A 22,437-nucleotide genomic window follows, 5' to 3' on the forward strand; every position below is an offset into this window, starting at 1 on the left:
TGTGGATGATCGCTCCCAGGAGCTTGACACTCCCCACTCGTTCCACCTCTGTGCTGTTAATGTGTAGGGAAACATGAGTAACATCCCGCCGAAAGTCAATAATGAGTTCCTTGGTTTTGCCGGCACTGACAGCTAGGTTGTTCTCAGTGCACCATTTTTCCAGGTCTTCCATCTGTAGTCTGTTTTGTCGACTTCTGAGATTCAACCAAATATGGTGGTGTCATCAGCAAACTTGTAAATGGCACTCATTTGGTATTTGGCGACGCAGTCAGTACAGGGTATATAGTGAGTACAGTAGGGGGCTGAGTATGCACCCCTAGTGCGAGGGGGGCGGGCGGGTGGGGTCCAGTGTTGAGTGTTAGTGAGGATGAAATACTGTTCCCAATCTTCACTGATTGTGATCTGTGGGTCAGAAAACTGAGGATCCAGTTGCAGAGAGTGGACTTAGCCCGAGATCACTAAACTTAGTCATCAGTCTCAGGGGAAGAACAGTATTGAAGACTGAACTGTAATCAATAAATAGGATTCTTACGTAGTTATCCTTGGTGTCAAGATGTTCTAGGGAGGAGTGAAGAACAAGTGATATGTTATCTGACATGGATCTGTTGGTCCAACAGGCAAATTGGAGAGGGTCAAGAGTAGTGAGGAGGCTGGAGGTGATTAATGCTATGACCAGATTTTCAAAGCACTTCATGACCACCGAAGTCAGAGCCACTGGGCAGTAATCATTGAGACATGCTGCATGAGCCTTCTTAGGCACAGGGATGATGCTGGCCCTCTTGAAACATGCAGGGACAGTGTCCTACTGCAGGGAGAGGCTGAAGATATCCGAAAAGACCTCTGCTAGTTGATCTGCACATGCTCTAAGTGCACAGCCTGGTACTCCGTCTGGTCCCATCACTTTCCTTGGATTCACACGAAGGAAAACTGATCTGACCTCTGATGCACTGACTGGTGGGATAGGTTCGTCAGGACTTGTGTTACCTCTCTACTGAACTTCTGCTCAAAGCAAGCATAGAAGGCATTGAGATGATCTGGGGAGGGATATGTCATCGTTTACTATCTAGCACTGTCGCTTTTTAGAACCTGTGATGGCATTCAGTCCTTGCCATAGTTGCCAAGTGTCTGTCTGGGTCTCTGGTTTGGATTGGTATTGGTCCTTAGTTGTCTTAATGGCTCTGCGAAGGTCATACTTGGATTCCTTATATTTGAATGGGTCTCCTGGTCTGAAGGCCTCATGCCTGGTTTTTAGTAAGTCCTGGATATCCTGATTCATGCAGGGTTTCCTGTTGGGGAACACCCAGATTGACTTCCTCAGTATGAAGTCCTCCACACACTTGCTGATAAAGTCTGTGACTCGTACAAGGTACCTGCGGACTGTTTGAACATGGCCCAATCAGCTGATTCCAGACAGCACTGAAGTTGATCCTCTGCCTCCTCCAACCAGCACTGGACCTGTATCCACGAGAGAGTCTCCTGCTTGAGCTTTTGCCTGTAAGCCAGCATTGTGGTCGGACTTCCCGAAATGAGAGCAGGGTATGGAGCGGTAGGCATCCTTCACAGTGGTATACCAGTGGTCTAAAATGTTCATGCCCCTGGTGACGCTGGTAATGGTCTGGTGGTACTTGGGCAACACCTTCCTTAGATTGGCTTGATTGAAGTTGCCAGTGACAATAAACAGGGCCTCAGGGTGCTCCGTTTCCAGGGTGTTAGTGGCAAAGTACAGCACATTCAGAGCTTCCTCGACCTTTGCTTGTGGCAGGATGTACACAGCAGTTAGTACAGGTACAACTATATGATAGGTATACGATGGAATTCTGTCTACTTGTGTAGATTAGTGCAGCTGAAACAAGACCATCCAGGACAAAGCAACACACTTTATTGGCATATTCACTCCCTTCAATACCAATGCTCTGTAGCAGCAATATGTACTATTGACAAGATGCACTGTAGAAATTCACCAAAGATCCTTACACAGCACCTTCTAAACTCTTGACCACTTCCAGTTAGGTCAAGGACAGCAGAAACATGGGAGCATCACCACCCGTCAGTTTCCCTCCAAGGCATACACCATTCTGACTTGGAAATATGTCACCGTTCCTGGATCAAATTCCCTCCCTAATGATAAGTGGGTCTACCTATAGTACACGGATTGCAGCGGTTCAAGGAGGCAACTGGGGACTGGCATTAAACACTGGCCCAGCCAGCGATGCCCACATCCCATGACACATTAAAAAAAAACAAATGCATTCAGATTTTGTAAGGGTGGAGATAAAAAAATCCCAAAATAACTGGCCAACTATAACAGGATGCCGGCCAGCAGTGATCTCACTGAGTACTCATGGGTCAAAGTTCACCCTGGACCTTCAAAGAGATTTAATGCAGATATTCTAAAACTTTCACAAAACAACAATGGCAGCAGAAGTTGACAGTTTATTGGGCTTCACCAGGATTGGTCCATCTCCATGCCAGTAAAAGAGGTGGCAGGTCTGACTGCATTTCAACCTCACTTTCCCCTGATAAAATTCCCACTGGCTGGTACTGCCAGCATAGAGGTGGGATTGCAACATTGGCAAATTTTTTATTTGCAATTTATATCTTCAACATGAATATCCTCCCTACAGGTTTCTGAAAGCACAACGGTAAAAGACTCATATGTTACAGAAAATGGAAGTTGGTCATAAATGTTTTTGAAGGTCTTGCGAAAGACAAAGTAACATAGACTGACATTATCAAAACTGTTGTTCTTTTTTGAAACTTAGAGAAACTTTGAATTCTCCAAACAAATATTTGTAAGAATTCATAAACTTAAAAAGCTTGGATCATTTTATTATCTTATTAGTAGGAAATAAGGAATGATAAAGAGCTTGCAATAGCCATGAGAACTTGGAAATGCTGAATGAGTTCGAAGTATGTGGACATTGCCATGGGCATGCCTAAAATGGTGATTTGACCAAAGAATTAGACATCCCATTGGCCAACAGTAGCGTAAGATCGATTGTAATAGGATAGTATGATCTTGTCAATGAAATACCCCATGCACCTTGGAGAAAAAAAGATATAAAAATCATTTTATGGTTTGTTGCCTAATCAAGGAGTCTGGTCAGTTGCTAAAGCTACATTCAGCAAAGGAATTGGCCACTCCAATTCACCATTAATAGCTGTTAGGATCATCTTGAGGGTTGTCTGTGTGCTGCTGTGCTCAAATACAGCCCTGTACCAGAACCTGCTGTAGCTGCACAGGGAAGTAGAACATGGTATGTTTTGTGCTGTATTTCTGGCTAACTGTAAAGGGCGTTTTGTTACGGGAAGGATTGTATTATTTAAACTTACCATGAATATCGGCATACATAACCTCTGAAGCCTTACAAATTCTCTCTAAAAGCAGAGGTTCAATTTACAGGATAAGCTTAAAAGTGAGCAACTGACATGGGTGTAGGTGGTCACTATTTTGAAATGTCATCAGCATCCATGCAAAAGTGGGTCTGTTATAAACTCTTCCACATCCTCACAACACAGCTTACATTGTCTCCTTGATTCTTGGTCGTCAGTTATAAGACAAGCAAAAGATACATTGCATGGGATGCAAAACTAATTCTGATTATTAATGTAAGAGTAGCATGTTCTTGGCTGAGAAAGGGGGTCAGCTGAAAATGTAAAAATAAAAATCAGCTCAGAGAATGTAACAACATGGTTTTTGGGGCTATCAAAATGGGGCTAGCTTGTATGACTGGTCAAATTATAAATTGTGAGTGATGGCAATTAAGATATTAGTGTTAAATTTGAACTTTGAGTAATGCATTATCATTATCTGTCAGGATTCCCATGTATGAACTGTAGAATAATCAGGTGCAAGAATGTTACAATCCCAGTGTTTCCTCATCAACACCCTGGTTGGAGTTTTTTTCTGTGGGGAACTTACAGGTTCCATCTGGAAGGATTGCTGGGGATGGAAACTGTTGGTGTACTTTATTGGAATAAGAAGCAGAAGACAGTAACAGTGAGTCTTCCATTACTACACACCCCAGTTAGACCTGACATTGCTCGACAGGCTTCCTTTCGTGAAGGATATCTCCCTCAGCTGAAAGGGCAACCCAAAAAAGAACTGATTAAATCGGTGAGTGACACAGACCAGCAAATGGATGGGCCCCACCTATCATGATGTATGGAGCTCAGCCTGCAGAGCTAACTTATACTGCATCCTGCTAAACACGTTTTATTTAAGACAAACACACTCACATAGCTGTAGCAGCTATTTATGGTGTATAAATCACTGTCAATAATCACTGCTTGCTGGCATTTCAATTTGAATCAGGAACAGATTTCAAGGGGCAGTAGACTTGCCACTCCCCTGTATCCCACACTAATTCTAGACAGGTACAGTGCTAATTTTCCCACTCTCAACAACTAGTTTAATATCCTCTGACGTTACTTTTTCAGGTTGACTAGCTGTTAAACTGTTTGCAAAGTGTGAAAGAAGAATTATCATCGTCAATTGAAATTGTCCAGGTTACTTGTGCAATGTTTCACCTGCTGAAAACACAAGATTTAATTTGGAAAGGCTATTGTGATCATTATCGCCCAAAAATAAGATTGCAAATATTCCAAGAAAAACATCCAAAGCAGAGACGACAGCTGCAAGAGAGATGCAAACAGGATGCTGCTCCCTGGGTCTGCCAATATTGTTTTCTAAACAGTGTGAGAGGTGTCAGGATGACTCAGCTTTTGATCATCCTCCCCATACTGGGGCAGTGCTAAAAATCAAAGTACCCCACTGTGTGAAGAATCACAGATGCCAACTGTTCTCTGGTACATGACATGATTTGGTCGCATTTTGATATAAAATAATGACAGGAGCCAAGTTTCTGCAAGAGTGACAGACAGCGTTTCTGCTTCAGAATAGCACAGCAAATGAAAACTGCTGCACTAAATAATGCATCATGCCAACCTCAAAGTATTCTAATACAAAAATATGCAAAGGGATTAAATAAAACCAGATCTTTGAAAAATGGGAGCGATGACTTTTACACACCTGTATCGACATCAAAACTTTCGTAGGTCCAATACTGAGGTTTGCACGAAGGGGGTCAAACCGTACTTCAAAAGTCTCTGTTTCACAATAGGGTAGATTCTTCACCTTATTCAGCTCAGTGCTGAAACCTACAGTACAAATCACATCAGGAAAATCAGGAAAGACAAATACCTACACTTTACCTGTAAGGTATCATTATTAGAATAGACAGCAGTTACTTACAAGGTGAGAATATCGAGTTTTATTTCTATTTTAATGTACAAATGCCTTTCCACATGTTGCATAACAAGGGAAGTAGAATGTTTGTATCTGGGAAAGTCATGATGTACTTCCAGTAACTGAATTATTCTGAGGAAGTTAAAGTCTGAGATCTGACTAAGTTCTCTAATGACTTACATATAGAATAATAAATACGCAGGAGTGAGTTCTGAGGTGATTGAGACATTCTGATGCTCTGCTTGGCAAATCAGACCCGGAATGTAGTATGAGGAGAATAATTATGGTCCTCAAAGACAAGTCTTTTATCTTGATTAATTCCAGTGCCACGTGCTAGTGGAGGTAAGAACAGGAGGATATGACAGATGAATACGTGGCGAAAGAATTGGTGCAGGGGCAGGGATTCAGATTTTTAGATCATTGCAATCTTTTCTGGGGCAGAGGTAACCTGTCCAAGAAGGATGAGCTGCATCTGAACTGGAAGGGGATCAATATCTTGGCAGCCAGGTTTGCCAGCACTACAAGGGAGGGTTTAAAGTAGACTGGCAAAGAGATGGGATCTTCAACAGCAGGGAGGCAAGTGCAAGGCTGCAAGGAGATACACTAATCAGAAACAGTAAAGTGAAGACACAGGTCAGGCTGGAACACGACAGGGAGTAAAGTATGCCTGTTGCATTAAATTACATCTATTTCAGTACAAGAAGACTGACAGCCATGAACTCAAGGCATGGATAGGTATGTAGGACTGGGATATTATAGCCATCACAGAAATGTGACTAAGGGAGCTTACTGTGCCAGGTACAGGTGCTTTAGCCAGGATAGAGGTGGTAGCAAGAGGGAAGGGGCGTTTCATTTTTGATTGAGTTGAGTATCGCAGTAGTAATCAGGGACAAAATAACTGAATATTCATCCAGTGAGGCTTTGTGGGTGGAGCTAAGAAACGTAGTGGTGATGGTGATGTACTGGGGTGTACTACAGGCCTTCAAATGGTCAACAGGAATTAGAGGAACAAATCTGGAGGGAGACTGGGGAGACTTGCAGGAGCAATATAGTTGTCAAAGTAGGGGATTTTAATTTTCCTAACATAGTCTGGGACTGCCATAGAGTGTACGGCTTAGATAGGATGAAATTTCCTCAAGCAGTATATAGAGGGTCCTACTTAGGAAGGGGCAAAACCCGACCTACTCTTGTGAAATAGGGCAGGACAGGTGACTGAGGTGACAGTGGGGGAGCATTTTGGGACCAGTGACCATAGTTCTATTATTTTTTAAATAGTTATGGAGAAGGACAAAACTGGTCACAGGTTCAAGTTTTAAATTGGGGTAAGGGGAATTTTGATGGAATTAGACAGGAGCTTGCAGGGGTTGATTGGAATAATTTGTTTGCAGGTAAAAGGACCTCTGGCAGGCCCTTAAAAGTGAGACAGCTAGAGATCAAGGTCTATATGCTTTTTTTTAGATTACCTACAGGGTGGAAACAGGCCCTTCAGCCCATCTACTCCACACCGACCCTCCGAAGAGTAACCCACCCAGATCCATTCCCCCTAACTAATGCACCTAATTCTATGGGCAATTTAGCATGACCAATTCACCTAACCTGCACATCTTTGGACTGTGGGAGGAAACCAGAACATCTGGAGGAAACCCACGCAGACACGGGGAGAACGTGCAAACTCCACACAGACAGTCACCCGAGGCTGGAATTGAACCCGGGTCCCTGGCGCTGTGAGACAGCAGTGCTAACTACTGAGCCACCATGCCGCCCCTTTGAGGGCGAAGGGCAAAGTTGACAGGAACAGGGAACCCTGGATGACAACAGACATTGAAGCTTTGACCAGAAAAAAGGAGGCATGGCTCAGGTATAAGGCAGCTGGGATCAAGGGAACCCCTGGAGGTAAACAGGGAATACAGGAGTTTACTGAAGAAGGAAATCAGGAGGGCGAAAAGGGGCATGGGATAGCCTTGGCTGAGAAGATTAGGGTGAATCTAAAGAGGTTCTTTTAAGTATATTAAAGAAAAAAGAATAACTAGAGAGAGAATACAACCCCTCAAGGACCAAAGTGGACATGTATGTGTAGAACTTGAGGAGGTGGGCAAGGTCCTCAATGAATATTTTGCCTCTGTGTTTACCATGGAGAAAGACATGAAGACTTGGGTACTTGGGAAAGTTAATGGTAATATCTTGGGAACAGTCCATATTAGAGATGCTGTTGGATGTATTAGAATGTATGAAGGTGGATAATTCTCCTGGTCCTGACCAGATATATCTAGAACACTGCAAGAGACTCGAGAAGAAATTGCAGGTGCCCTGGCTGATATTCTTACATCATCGTTAGCCGCGGGTGAGGTCCCAGAAGACTGGACGGTAGTGAATGTTGTGCCCTTATTCAAGAAGGGCTGCAAAGAAAAATCTGGGAACTATAAACCAGTAAGTTTAACATCCATAATAGGTAAGTTACTTGAGAAAATTCTGAGAGATAAGACATACATGTATTTGGAAAGACAACATTTGATTAGGAATAGCCAGCATGGCTTTGTGCATGTGAGATCATGCTTCACAAATTTGTTGGAGTTCTTTGTAGAAGTGACCAGAAGGATTGATGAGGACAGGGCAGTAAGCAAAGTCTGTACAGATTTCAGTAAGGCCTTTCATAAGGTTCCACATGGTAGGATGCTCGAAGGTTAGATTGTATGAAATCCAGAGAGAGCTGGAAAAATGGATACACAATTGGCTTGATGGTAGGAAGCAGAGGGTAATAGTGGAAGGATGCTTATCAGACTGTAGGCCTGTGACTAGTGGAGTGCCTCAGGGGTCGGTGCTGGGCCCATTGCTGTTGTTATCTATATCAATGATTTGGATGAGAATGTACAAGACATCAATAGTAAGTTTGCAGATGGCATTAAAATAGTTGGTATCGTGGACAGTGAAGAAGGATATTGGAAATTGCAGCAGGACCTTGATCAGCTGGAGAACTGAGCCAAGAAATGGCAAATGGAGTTTAATATAGATAAGTGTGAGGTCTTGCATTTTGGAAAGTCAAATCAAGGTAGGAGTTTCATGGTGAATGGTAGGGCATTAAGGAGTGTAGTGAAACAGAGAGACCTTGGAGTTCAGGTTCACGGTTCTCTGAAAGTGGAGTCACAGGTAGACAGGGCAGTGAAGAAGGCTTTTGGCACATTGGCCTTCATCAGTCAGAGCACTAAATAAGGAAGCTGGTAAGTTACGTTGCAGTTGTACAGGACGTTGGTGAGGCTGCATTTGGAGTATTAAGTTCAGTTCTGGTCACCTTGCTATAGAAAGGATACTAGTCAACTGGAAAGAGTGCAGGAGAAATTTACAAGGATGTTGCCAGGACTCAATGGTCTGAGTTACAGGGAGAGGTTGGATAAGCTAGGACTTTTTCCATTAGAGCTTAGGAGACTGAGGGGGTATCTTATAGAAGTGTGTAATATCATGACAGGCATGGAAAGGGTGATAGTCTTTTTCCCAGGGTTGGGGAATTGAGTTTAAGGTTAAAGGGGAAAGAATAAAATGAAACTTGAGAGGCAACGTTTTTACACAGAGGGTGGTATGCATATGGAATGAGCTGCCAGCAGAAGTGGTTGAGGAAGGTGCAATAACAATATTTAAAAGGCATTCGGACAAATACATAGATAGAAAAGGTTAGAAAGATGCAGGGAAATGGGGTTACCGTGGATGGATATTTTGGTCAGCCTGAACCAGTTTGGGCCATACAGCCTGTCTCCATGCTGTAGGACTCTATGACTGTATGATATATGAAACTGCCAGAAATATGCAATTCAAACGGAGATACAGATCTGACTGACTGACTTCGGTCTTTCTGATGAAATGTTAAATTCAGTTCAGACTAGGTCTTATTTATTGTGGATTTATGACCTTGGTTCAACTGCAACAGGTGATCAATGTGGGTATTTTGTGTTTTTTGGGTTGAAACCGAGCCATTTTTGAAACCATTTTAGTTAATCCTAGGCATTGAAATCAAATGACGTAAGTTGACAATTGATGGGTCATTTTTACCTTAGGAACTGTTCCAGAGTTTGTAGAATCTTGAAAAATGACTATCAATCCATGTATTATATCTAAGGCCACACATTTAAGTATTCTAGGATGTAGATTATTGGTCAGTACCAGCCTTTAATCACATCAATTCCTGCAATACCATTTCTTGACTAATACTGATTTCCTTTAGTTGTTCCTCCCTGTCACTAGACTCAGTGTTTCCCAACATTTTTGGAGCATTACTTGTGTCTTCTTTTTGAAGACAGAACCAAAATATGTAGTAAATTAGTTTGCCGTCTCTTTCTTCCCTATTATAACTTGCCCCATTTCTAACTCTAATGGATCTACATTTATTTTCACTGGTTTTTTTCACATCCCGACAGAAACATTTACAATCAGTCTGTACACTCCCCACAGCTTTTTTTTAATATACTCTATTTTTGCCCTCTTAATCCTTTCAATTCTTCCTTGTGGCTATCTCTGTCAATCTGACTTTTCCAACTGCTTAATGACTGAACAACGTTCAGTACCAATCTCGACTCCTCAGATACAACGAGATACTGGCTTGGGCTGAGAAGGGGCTAGAAACATTCGCACCGCACAAATGCCAGGCAATAACCACCTCAAGTAAAAGACAATCTAACCATTGCCCCTTGACAATCAATAGACTGAATCCCCCACTGTCAACATCTTTGGGACTACCATTGACCAGAAATTCAACTGAACTCATCACATAAACATAGTGGATATTAGAGCATATCAGAGGCTAGTAATATTGTGGCGAATAACTAATCTCCTGAGTCCCCAAAGCCTGTCCACCATCTACAGGGCACAAGTCAGGAGTGTGATGGAATACTCCCCACTTGCCTGGATGGGTGCAGCTCCAACAACACTCAAGAAGCTTGACACCATCCAGGACAAAGCAACCTGCTTGATTAACACTATACGTACCAACGTCCACTCCCTCTACCTCCAACACTCGGTAGCAGTGGTGTGTACGATCTACAAGATGCACTGCAAAAATTATTCAAAAACCTTTAGCCAGCACCTTCCAAATGCTCGACCACATCCATCTAGAAGAACAAGGGCAACAAGTACATGGGAACACCACCACCTGCAATTCCCCTCCAAGCCAGTCACCATCCTGACTTGGAAATATATCGCAGTCCCTTCACAGTCGCTGGGTCAAAATCCTGGAATTCCCTCCCTAAGAGCATTGTGGGTCAACTCACAGCATCTGGCATACAGCTCACCACCATCTTAAGGGCAACTAGGGACAGGCAATAAATGCTAGCCACTAAAGTCTCATGAATGAATAAGAAGAATCTACATGAAGATTAAAGTCAACCATGATTAATATACTACCTCTCATCCATGTCCTCATTATCTACTGATTTATTATCTGGCCTACCACATAGCTACTGTTAGGAGGCCTATAGACTACTCCTAGTTGGGATTTCTTTCATGTTTTACTTCTATCTCACTGATATAGATTCTGTATCTGCCATTCCAAGATCATTTCTTTCTATTACACTAAATTATTTTGTATTAATGATGCTACCTCCATCATGCTTTCCTTCTTGTCTGACATTTCAAAATATCATATACTGCTGAAAAATTAGTTCCCAGCTTTGATCTCCTTGTTACCACCTCCATAATGGCTATAAGATCACAGCCTTTAATCTGTATTTAAGCATTTATTTTGCTCCAAATTCTACATATGTTGAAGAGAAGAGTAATTGATTTTGCCCTTTTTATCACTTTTTCCCTCTCTGATCTTATTTACCACTGTTTTTCTATGTTTGTACACTCTGTCCCACTCTTGGCATTGTAATCCAAATAGCCATTGTGCAAAACCCCCACTTCTCCAATTAGTTTAAAGCATTATGAGCTATAGGGAGAGGTTGAATAGGCTAGGGCTGTTTTCCCTGGAGTGTCAGAGGTTGAGGGGTGACCCTATAGACGTCTATAAAATCATGAGGGCATGGATAGGATAAATAGACCAAGTTTTTTTCCAGGGGTGGGGAAGTCCAAAACTGGAGGGCATAGGTTTAGGGTGAGAGGGGAAATATATAAGAGACCGAAGGGGCAACTTTTTCACTCAGAGGGTGGTACATGTATGGAATGAGCTGCCAGAGGATGTGGTGGAGGCTGGTACAATTGCAACATTTAAGAGGCATCTGGATGGGTATATGAATAGGAAGGGTTTGGAGGGACATGGGCCAGGTGCTGGCAGGTGGGACTAGATTGGGTTGGGATATTTGGTCGGCATGAACGAGTTGGATTGAAGGGTCTGTTTCCATGCTGGACATCTCTATGACTCTATGTATCAGCAAATGAAGGATAGGTCATCCAGTTGTAATGACTCCAAAAAGATTTTAACAAGAATACTTTTGGGGTAAAGACTCATATTCTAGATTCAGACATACAGACCAAACTGTAACTTATTTGCAGTGTGTAGAGGGTTAAAAATGAATACAATTGTTGTGCTGATATGGTGAAGAATAAATGAATGATAAACTACACATGTTGGACAGCGTGAGCAGATATTTATACTCCAGGGAGTTTTGATTTTAAACAAATTCAGAATCAGCTAATTCTGGTTCGAATATCCTTTAACAGCTAATAAAGTGTCTTATAGTTTAGATATCATTAGGATCAAAAGACCTGAATGAACTGGGAACTTTGTACAACCACCATTGGCTCTCTACACCAAAGGCATTATTATTATTTAACTGATTATAGGAGGTTCTTTGCATTACAGAATGAGCTTGGAGAGGTGTTCCCGCACCTATAAATACAATGCCCATTTGTCTTAAAACATCTCAAGTCATTTCATAGGAGCTTAATCAGATAAAAAAGCATTGGGTCAAAGAGGGGGATGTTGGAATAGTCACATACAAATTAATAAGAAATTTAGATGAAAATCATTTAACCAGGGGTGGTAAGAATGTGGAACTTGTTACCGGATGAAACAATTGATTCAATTAAGGAAATGTCAAGTATGAGGGACAAAAAAACAGAAGATATATTGATAGGGTTACATAATAAGCTGGAAGAGAGGCTTGTTTAGAGGACAGATATCAGTTGGACCACTACCTACTTCTGTGCTTTAAATTCTATTTAACCACTGAGATGTTTTGGTGTTCCGAAATTACTTGTTGATTACGGGACTACATCATTCATCCATCATCCTGCCATGTACATATAACGTCCCAGGAATTGGGGCAGACTTGAATGAGAAACTCATCATGAAAAGTCAATCAAACACAGAACAATAGATTACACTGGACAATGTGGGACATTTAGTTTTTCTCTTCAAACATTACCAGTGGTTACCAGAATACCAGGCTTCAGTCTCTCCTCTCGCAGACACTCAGTTTGAGCTTTCAAAAAACTAGGTGGAGAGCCTTGATTGCCACAAATGCAGATGAGTTCAAGTCACACAATAAAAAGCTGAGGCTGGGTTTTCAATACTGAGCTGGAAAATTTCCTGGCTCAGCAAACCTTATCAAGGTTTCAAGGACCCTATCCACATGTAATCTTTGCTCCATGGAGAATGGGTGGGAGAGGGTCTGGCCCAGTGAATTCTGGAAGCAGACACAGGACCTCCAGGGGTGGGTGGATACCAAGGCAGACTGGTTAAAAGGCCAGCCTTGGTTCTCTTGGTCTTTGTCCCAGTTGTTTTGAGCAGGAAGGTTTCCGAGCATTTGTGTTGTCAACACTTTCAACTGCTACCCAAGTCCTATCCATGCTCTCTTAGACACTTCCATATATTCCATGCCATCTTCATGCCCCATGTGTGAGAATCAGTTGTCTGGCCATCTATTTCTGCTGGTAGAGTTCCTGGAAGGATTCATTAAGAATGCTTAACTGGGCTTCAAGACACACAATTGCGTCAGCTAAGTAGGTGTCTACTTGACCAAACTGAAGAGGAGTGCTTACCTTGATTGATTGACAAGTATATGCAGTTATACTAAGTTTTTTTTTCTCTATTCGCTTTTGTCATTATATGTTTTTTAAATGAGAGAAGAGATATGAAGTGGTAAAACTTGTAGTTATTGATGTTATAGGATCTGATCTCATTGACATGCTATAGAGTTGTAAAAATAATAGTTATTTTCAAAGCAAGTTTCTGAATGGATGTTTTTTTGACCCTCAGCATTTCAACAATTGTCCCGATATACTTTGGCTCATTAATTCTGCACGTGGTGTATAATGGGTGAATAAGCATGGTGGGGGCATGGAGGTGCTATTGCAGACATTGATGGAGCTTGGGAGTAAGAGATTTTAGATTTACCTTTCAAAAGATTTCTGAATCCAGACAGGGTGCGCAATTCCTTTGAGGGTTGTGAACTACAAGCATCCAGAAACTGGATAGATTTGACAAAGACTTTGAGGGTCTATGAGATAGCTACCCCCACAGTGCAGCCAGCCAGGTCATTAATGCAGGGTGTGGATACTGCTCTCAGGACTAATGATCACGAAACTATCACATTATCATAAAACCCCATCAGATTCACTGTGTCCTTTTTGGAAGGAAGTTTAATTACACAGTCTGGCTGACAAGTTACTCCAGATGGCGGTATTGCGTGCAATTCTGGTCTTCTTTCTATTGGAAGGATGTTGCAAAACTTGAAAGTGTTTAGGAAAGATTTACAAGGATGTTGCCAGGGTTGGAGGATTTGAGCTATAGGGAGAGGCTGAATAGGCTGGGGTTGTTTTCCCTGGAGCATTGGAGGCTGAAGGGTGACCTTAGAGAGGTTTATAAGATCATGAGGGGCATGGATAGACTAAGAAGAAGTTTCTTCCCTGGGGTGGGAGAGTCCAGAACTAGAGGGCATAGGTTAAAGATGAGAGGGGAAAGATGTAAAAGGGACCCGAATGCCAATTTTACATGTAGAGGGTGGTGCGTGTATGGAATGAGCTACCAGAGGAAGTTGTGGAGATTAGTAAAATCACAACATTTAAAAGGCAACTGGGGAGGGCAGGGTTGAACCAGAATGAGGTACACAAAATTATGGGAAGCATAGACAGGATAGACCGTTAGAATCTTTCCTCATGGCAGATGATTAAGGTGAAAAGTAGCTTTGAGGAGATCTGAGAAACATGGTAGAAATATGGAGCATGTTAATGAGATGGTGGTGGACGAAGGTACTCTCACAACATTTAAGAAACATCTGGATTCACACTTAAAGTGCAAGGACATTGTAAGCTATGGACCCAGTTCAGGTAAATAGCATTTGTGCAGCTTGGTGTTTTTTGGTTGACACCGACATGGTGGGCCAAAGGACCTGTTTCTATGCTATCTGACTCTATGATATATAGTTCCTAGGTCTACAATGGTCAAGAAGAAATGGCTCTGGGAGTTCTCACCATTGATATCAGACCTCATGAAATCTGATGACTTCAGATCAAGAATGGGCTTGCAGCAGATGGTAAGTGAACTGACAAGAAAGAAAAGCCAACAGCAGTGGTGCGGTCCCACTCATCCTCACTTTCCACCTCACCAGACTCTGCATCCAAAGGATCATAAACTGCCATTTCCTCCAACTCCAGCTTGATGTCATCAACAGACACATATTTCCCTTACTTGTCAGCATCCTGCTGGGACCATTCCCTTTGCAACATCTTGCTCTCCTGCTACTATACTCCCAAGACCTCCCCATACTCTTATCACAACCTCCCATGGACACATAGAAGGTGCAGACACCATTTCTGCACATCCACCAGGATGTCACCAGACACGTATTCCTCTCCCCTTCTTGTCAGCATTCTGTAAGGACCATTCCTTCTGGGACACCCTGGTCCACTGCTCTCCACTCCAAACACCTTCCTGCACAATCGCATGGTAGAAGGCTAGAGGGGAAAGATCCCATTGTCATGGTCCACATAGCCACCAATAGTTTGGCAGAAAGACAAAAGAAGTTCTGCTGAGGGAATATGAGCAGCTAGGTGCTAAGTTAAAAAGCACAACCAAAAAGGAATTGATCTCTGGATTACAATCTGAACCAAAGGAAATTGGCACAGAGTTAACAAGATTTAAGAGGGAAATGCTTGGCTCAAAGATTGGTGTGGGAGAAATGGGTATAAATTCACACAACATTGGCACCATTACTGGTGTCGGGGGGGATCTGTTCCGATGGGTTGAGCCTCACCTAAATCATGAATAAAGCGAGGAGCAGCATGCTGCCTGAACTGCTGTGCTCTTCCAGCACCACGAATCCAAAATTCACCTCAATCATGCTGAGACCAGAGTCCTGGCAAATTGCATAAGTAGGACTAAAGATAGGGATTTAAACTAAATAGATCAAAACAATGACTGCAGATGCTGGAAACCAGATCCTGGATTCGTGGTGCTGGAAGAGCACAGCAGTTCAGGCAGCATCCGAGGAGCAGCGAAATCGATGTTTCTGGCAAAAGCCCTTCATCAGGAATAAAGACAGTGAGCCTGAAGCGTGGAGAGATAAGCTAGAGGGGGGTGGGGGTGGGGAGAAAGTAGCATAGAGTACAATGGGTGAGTGGGGGAGGGGGGAGGGTGGAGTGGATAGGTGGAAAAGAAGATAGGCAGGTAGGACAAGTCATGGGGAGGTTTAGAACTAAGGTGAGGTGGGGGAAGGGGAAATGAGGAAACTGTTGAAGTCCACATTGATGCCCTGGGGTTGAAGTGTTCTGAGGCAGAAGATGAGGCGTTCTTCCTCCAGGCGTCTGGTGGTGAGGGAGCGGCGGTGAAGGAGGCCCAGGACCTTCATGTCCTCAGCAGAGTGGGAGGGAGAGTTGAAATGTTGGGCCACGGGGCGGTGTGGTTGATTGGTGCGGGTGTCCCGGAGATGTTCCCTAAAGCGCTCTGCCAGGAGGCATCCAGTCTCCCCAATGTAGAGGAGATCGCATCGGGAGCAACGGATACAATAAATGATATTAGTGGATGTGCAGGTAAAACTTTGTTGGATGTGGAAGGCTCCTTTAGGGCCTTGGACGGAGGTGAGGGAGGAGGTGTGGTCACAGGTTTTGCAGTTCCTGCGGTGGTAGGGGAAGGTGCCAGGATGGGACGGTGGGTTGCAGGGGGGCGTGGACCTGACCAGGTAGTCACGGAGGGAACGATCTTTGTGGAAGGCGGAAAGGGTGGGGAGGGAAATATATTCCTGGTGGTGGGGTCTGTTTGGAGGTGGAGGAAATGTTGGCGGATGATTTGGTTTATGTGAAGATTGGTAGGGTGGAAGGTGAGCACCAGGGGGGTTCTGTCCTTGTTACAGTTGGAGGGGTGGGGTCTGAGGGCGGAGGTGCGGGATGTGGACGAGATGCGTTGGAGGGCATCTTTAACCACGTGGTAAGTGAAATTGCGGTCTCTAAAGAAGGAGGCCATCTGGTGTGTTCTGTAGTGGAACTGGTCCTCCTGGGAGCAGATACGGCGGAGGCAGAGGAATTGCGAATTCAGGATGGAATTTTTGCAAGAGGTAGGGTGGAAAGAGGTGTAATCCAGGTAGCTGTGGGAGTCGGTAGGTTTGTAAAAAATGTCAGTGTCAAGTCGGTCGTCATTAATGGAGATGGAGAGCTCCAGGAAGGGGAGGGAGGCGTCAGAGATGATCCAGGTAAATTTAAAGTCAGGGTGAAATGTATTGGTGAAGTTGATGAATTGCTCAACCTCCTCGCGGGAGCACGAGGTGCCGCCAATGTAGCAGAAGAAGAGGTGGGGAGTGGTGCCAGTGTAATTATGGAAGATTGACTGTTCTACGTAGCCAACAAAGAGACAGGCATAGCTGGGGCCCATACGGGTGCCAATGGCTACCCCTTTGGTCTGGAGGAAGTGGGAGGATTGAAGAAGAAATTGTTAAGGGTGAGGACCAGTTCGGCCAAACGAATGAGAGTGTCAGTGAAAGGATACTATTGGGGATGTCGGGAGAGGAAAAAACGGAGGGCTTGGAGGCCCTGGTCTTGGCGGATGGAGGTGTAGAGGGATTGGATATCCATGGTAAAGATGAGGTGTTGGGGGCCAGGGAAACGGAAGTCTTGGAGGAGGTGGAGGGCGTGGGTGGTGTCTCGAACGTATGTGGGGATTTCCTGGACTGGGGGGAGGGAAATAGGACAGTGTCGAGGTAGGTAAAAATGAGTTCAGTGGGGCAGGAGCATGCTGAGACAATGGGTCGGCCAGGGTGGTCAGGCTTGTGGATCTTGGGAAGGAGGTAGAACCGGGCAGTGCGGGGTTCCCGGACTATGAGGTTGGAAGCTGTGGGTGGGAGATCTCCTGAGGTGATGGGGTTCTGAATGGTCTGGGAGATGATGGTTTGGTGATGGGGGGTGGGGTCATGGTCGAGGGAGCAGTAGGAAGAGGTGTCATCGAGTTGGCGTTTGGCTACAGCGGTGTAGAGGTCGGTGCGCCAGACTACCACTGCGCCCCCTTTATCTGCTGGCTTGATGGTGAGGTTGGGATTAGAGCAGAGGGATTGGAGGGCTGCCCGTTGTGAGGGTGAGAGGTTGGAGTGGGGGAGGGAGGTAGACGGGTTGAGGCAGTTAATGTCCCAGCAGCAGTTGGAAATGAAGAGGTCGAGGGCAGGTAATAGGCCAGCGCGGGGTGTCCAGGTGGATGAAGTGTGTTGGAGGTGGGCGAAGGGGTCCTCGGAAGGTGGGCGGGAGTCCTAATTGTGAAAGTAAGCTTGGAGGCGGAGGCGGCAGAAGAAGTTGAGGCAGAGGGGTTCAGTTGTATGAAAAATTATGAAATGAAAGATAAAGGAGAAGATATGTTTGCAGGTTAGTGATGGAGTTGATTGTTCCTTGAAAATAAAAGGAAGGGATAGAGTATGTGAATGTCATATTGTACCAAGGAACCATAAAAGTTTAAGGAAATCCAATAATAGAACAAAGTTAAAGGTTTTGTATCTTAATGCACAAAGTTTTCAGAATAAAATATATGAATCGAACACAAAAATCAAGTAAATGAACATGATCTCAGAGCCATTTTGGGAATATGGTCACACAGAAATCAAAACTGAGAACTTAGCATTCAGGGATACTTGACCTTTTGGAGAGACGGGGAGATGGAAACGGTGGTGGTGTGGCACTATTAGTAAAAAAATGACATGAGGACAATTGTGAGATGATCTAGGCTTGGATGATGCAGTGGTGGAAAATAGCGAAGGATAGAACAGATTATTAGGACTAGTGCATAGACGCCCAGACAGTAGGAGAAAGTGAGGACTCCAAATGCTGGAGATCAGAGTCGAGAGCGTGGTACTGGAAAAGCACAGCCAGTCAGGCAGCATTCGAGGAGCAGGAGAATCGACATTTTGGGCATAAGCCCTTCATCAGGAAGTAGCCAGTAGCTAATCTGTGGGAAAGGCTATCCATTGACAAATAATAGGTGCATTTTTTAAAAAGGACAATAATTATGAATGACTTTAATGTTCGGGTTGATTTGGTTAATCAGATCAGAAAGTGTAGCTACGACAATGAATTCATTGAGTGCAATATGGAAAGTTTCCAATGTACTATGTCATGGAACTAACCAGGGACCTCAGCAGTGGGTAATGAGGCAAGTTTAAAAGATGACCTCCGAGGTAGTGATCTTAATGTGATAAGAGTTTAATGTTCAGTTCAAGAGTGAGAAATTTGCGTTGGAATCAACTGGGTTTAACTGAAATAAAGGGAACTATAATGAAATAAGAATAGAATTGATTAAAGTGAACTGGTGGAGAGATTAGCAGGAATGACAGTAAACAAGCAGTGGCAGACATTCATGGAGATACTTCATGGCTCTCCGCAAAAATGCACTGGAGAGGGGGCAGAGGAGGTTCAGCAGGAAGGTGCCTGTGATGAAATGTCTCAGTTATGGAGACAGACCCGGATAGACTGGGTTTGTTTCCTTTGGAGCAGTGGAGGCTGACAGGGACTCTGATTGAGATATACAAAGTTATGAGTGATACACAAAGAATAGATTAGATCAGATTACTTACCGTGTGGAAACAGACCCTTCAGCCCAACAAGTCCACACCGACCCGTCGAAGCGCAACCCACCCAGACCCTTTCCCCTACATTTACCCCTTCACCTAACACTACAGGCAATTCAGCATGGCCAATTCACCTGACCTGCACATTTTTGGACTGTGGGAGGAAACCAGAGCACCCGGAGGAAACCCACGCAGACGCGGGGAGAATGTGCAAACTCCACACAGTTAGTCGCCTGAGGCGGGAATTGAACCCGGGTCTCTGGCGCTGTGAGGCAGCAGTGCTAACCACTGTGCCACTGTGCCACCCATAGATCATGAGAATCTCTTCCCCATGATAGACATGTCTAAGACCAGTGGTTTAAGGTGAGGACTAAGTGGATTTGAGGAGATGCAAGGAATAAAAAAAATTGACACAGAGGATGGTAGAAATATGAAGCATGCTGCCTGAGAAGGTGGTAGAGGAAGGAACTGTTGCAACATTTACAAAGCATCTAGATAAGCATTTAAAATGCCAGGGCATAGTGGGCAATGGACCAAGTCCAGGTAAATGGGGTTAGAGTAGTTTGGTGCTAGTTGGTCAGCATACAGATGGTGGGCCAAAGGGCCTGTTTCTATGCTGGCTGACTCTACTACATTTCTATGACACCTTCCATGATACCTGTGAAAGCCCCAGCTTACCTATACATCATTCCATCTAGTCTGCCATATTAGATTTGCTCTCTCTATCTCTCACACATACACACACGAGAGAAGGTTCACTGGATTTGAAATGTTAACTCTGATTTACTTCCTACAGATGCTGTCAGACCTGCTGAATTTCTCCAGCACTTCCTGTTTTACGTCTCCCTCATCCACAATTCTTTGTTTCTCTTTACAGAAAAGAAACCCTAATTCACCTTATGCTCAACAATTTATGTCACAGATATTACTATCCATCATAGTACTGATTACATGGCCACCATACAGTCCTTATGGGGACAAGATACTATTCCATATTGAGCAAACACACTTTCATATTGCATGGCAATATCACAGTGCTAAATAGGATAGATTCAGAATGGATGTAGCAGTTCAAAACAGGATATCCAATGCAGCGCAGTGTGCCATCTGCAAGCAGCAACAGAATTCCATTTAACCCCACTCTATAACCTACTGATTGGGCATATCTTTTTTGATTAGCCACAGCCATTTCACTGGGTCAATCATGTTCACAGCTACTGGCAGGGTGTTCCTAGCCTTGAGGTGACAGTTGTTCAGTTGTAAGTGGTAGGTTTCAGTGAATTCAAGCATAGTGAAATGGAGATATCAACCATTGTTCTTTGCCAAGTTCAGGTCGGTGAACAGCTCCTAGAACATTCTGGGAGGGTACAGTCTTCTGTTAAGAAGTTTTCTTCCCTATTTCCTCAACCCTCTTCCAGCAGCTTGTCTTGTTCTATGTGACCTCTGTTCACTCTCTCTTCCATGCTTATTAATAACTACGGTATATCTATCTTCAGAAGCCACATGTTTGTGCAAGAACTTTGAACTCAGCAACTACCTTTCATAACACTCCATGCTAATATTTTTTGTGACTTGAAAGAACTATAGTCATCAGCAACATTTGTAAAATCATGGTAACAACCAGAATAAATCAATCAGCAAGTAATCTGTAATTAGTTGATCCCATTTAGTGGATTAGGTGCTGAAGGAGAAGCATCTCTGCAACTCGATATATTGAACTCTGCAAGTTTGAGAGAGTAGAGAGTGTGGTGTTGGAAAAACACAACAGGTCAGGCAGCATCCAAGAAGCAAGAAAATCAACGGATCACTTCTGATTAAGGGCTTTTGTCCAAAACGTCGATTTTTATGCTCCTCGAATGCTGCCTGATCTGCTGTGCTTTTCCAGCATCACACTCTCGACTGTAATCTCCAGCATCTGCAGGTCTTCACTTTCACCAGGTTTGAGAGGGTGTTGTCCTTACTGAATGATGGAGCAGGCACAAAGTGTTGACTGGTTTACTTTTGCTCTTCGTTTATATATTTGAATTTATGGTCAAATCTGGGGCTGATCTCAGAAAATCATGCAAAGAATGATCAGTGTACCTCTGGGTAGGACAAAAGAAGCAAGACACATAAAGGCTTATGTGAGCAGCAGTTGGAAACACTGTATGATATGACTCAACTTTATGGAAGAGACTCCCATTCATTCACACTGAATGTAATTTTGTGGCAAATAAGGTTCTCAGGTTCCCTCAGATATCTGTGTCCTATTGAATATATAGCCACAGGCACTATTGAATAAATATCCATCACAATAACAGCACTTTAATAATTTCAGCATCTATAAATGGTGTGGAAAAATAAGTTTAAAGTTTAGATTATATTTTCTGCACATCAAATGCATAGTTAGCTGTGAACCTTGACCTTTCCAAGCATAACAGCTGCCTTACCTGTTTTTTTAAGAGCATGCCGATCAGTGTAAAATGATACTGGCAAACAGCCTGTGTTTGTAATCTTCACAACATGTATCTTGACAGTGCCGAGGATTACAAAGCCAAAATCCAGGACAAACTCTGGCAAATGACATCTGCAAAATAAAAAATCATGGGTGTAATACACACGTAACACTACTAAATTATTCTTAAATTATAAACAATAACTCACCATTTTCAGTATGGAGTACGTGTGGCTGACTCTATCATTTACTCTGAAGTTCTGACAGGGTGGAAACTGAGAGTGAAAGTCTGGTGTGGATAACAATCCAGCTTTTAAAGGACAAAAACCTTGAAGAAGTAGAGTTCATTACTGCATTCAAAGCTAGGAAAATGGTTTCGATTGGGGGTGGGGGTGGGGGTGGGGGTGGGGGGAAGGGGTGATCCATTCATACAAACGTGTCCAAGGAAGGCAGAGAGAGGAGAGGACAGATGTTACAAACTGCAAATTACTTAAGATCAAAGATGTTATGACTAGTTTAGGAGTATAAAGTCCAATCGTGTTGAGGCTGTGAACTGTGGTCCTTATCACAAGTGTTCAAATGCAGCATAATTGCTGATGAAGGTACAGGAAGTTTTAAGTTGGGAATTGACTCACTTTGATTGATGGATTGATTTTATTGTCACATGTACTGGAGTATCGTTAAAAGTTTTGTTTATGAGCAGTACAGACAGATCATAGTCAGCAAACACACAAAACTCAGCGTTTGGAAAACGACTTAGACAGAGGCATACAAGTTACATTGCACAGGGTGAG

At 43.5% G+C, this 22,437-nt stretch overlaps 1 protein-coding gene across 1 annotated transcript in view; it reads right to left on the minus strand.

Annotated features, from left to right (window-relative positions):
* The window catches only part of hydin (HYDIN axonemal central pair apparatus protein), an 869,275-nt gene that overhangs the window by 289,546 nt on the left and 557,292 nt on the right, over positions 1 to 22,437 (minus strand). The window contains exons 32-33 of the mRNA XM_072547579.1: positions 21,639 to 21,775; positions 5,033 to 5,160 (exon numbers count right to left, since the gene is read on the minus strand). Coding sequence (XP_072403680.1) covers positions 5,033 to 5,160; positions 21,639 to 21,775 — 265 coding nt within the window. The remainder of the gene's footprint in view (positions 1 to 5,032; positions 5,161 to 21,638; positions 21,776 to 22,437) is intronic.

This window comes from Chiloscyllium punctatum, chromosome 26 (genome assembly GCF_047496795.1).
Source record: "Chiloscyllium punctatum isolate Juve2018m chromosome 26, sChiPun1.3, whole genome shotgun sequence".
NCBI lineage: Eukaryota > Metazoa > Chordata > Chondrichthyes > Orectolobiformes > Hemiscylliidae > Chiloscyllium > Chiloscyllium punctatum.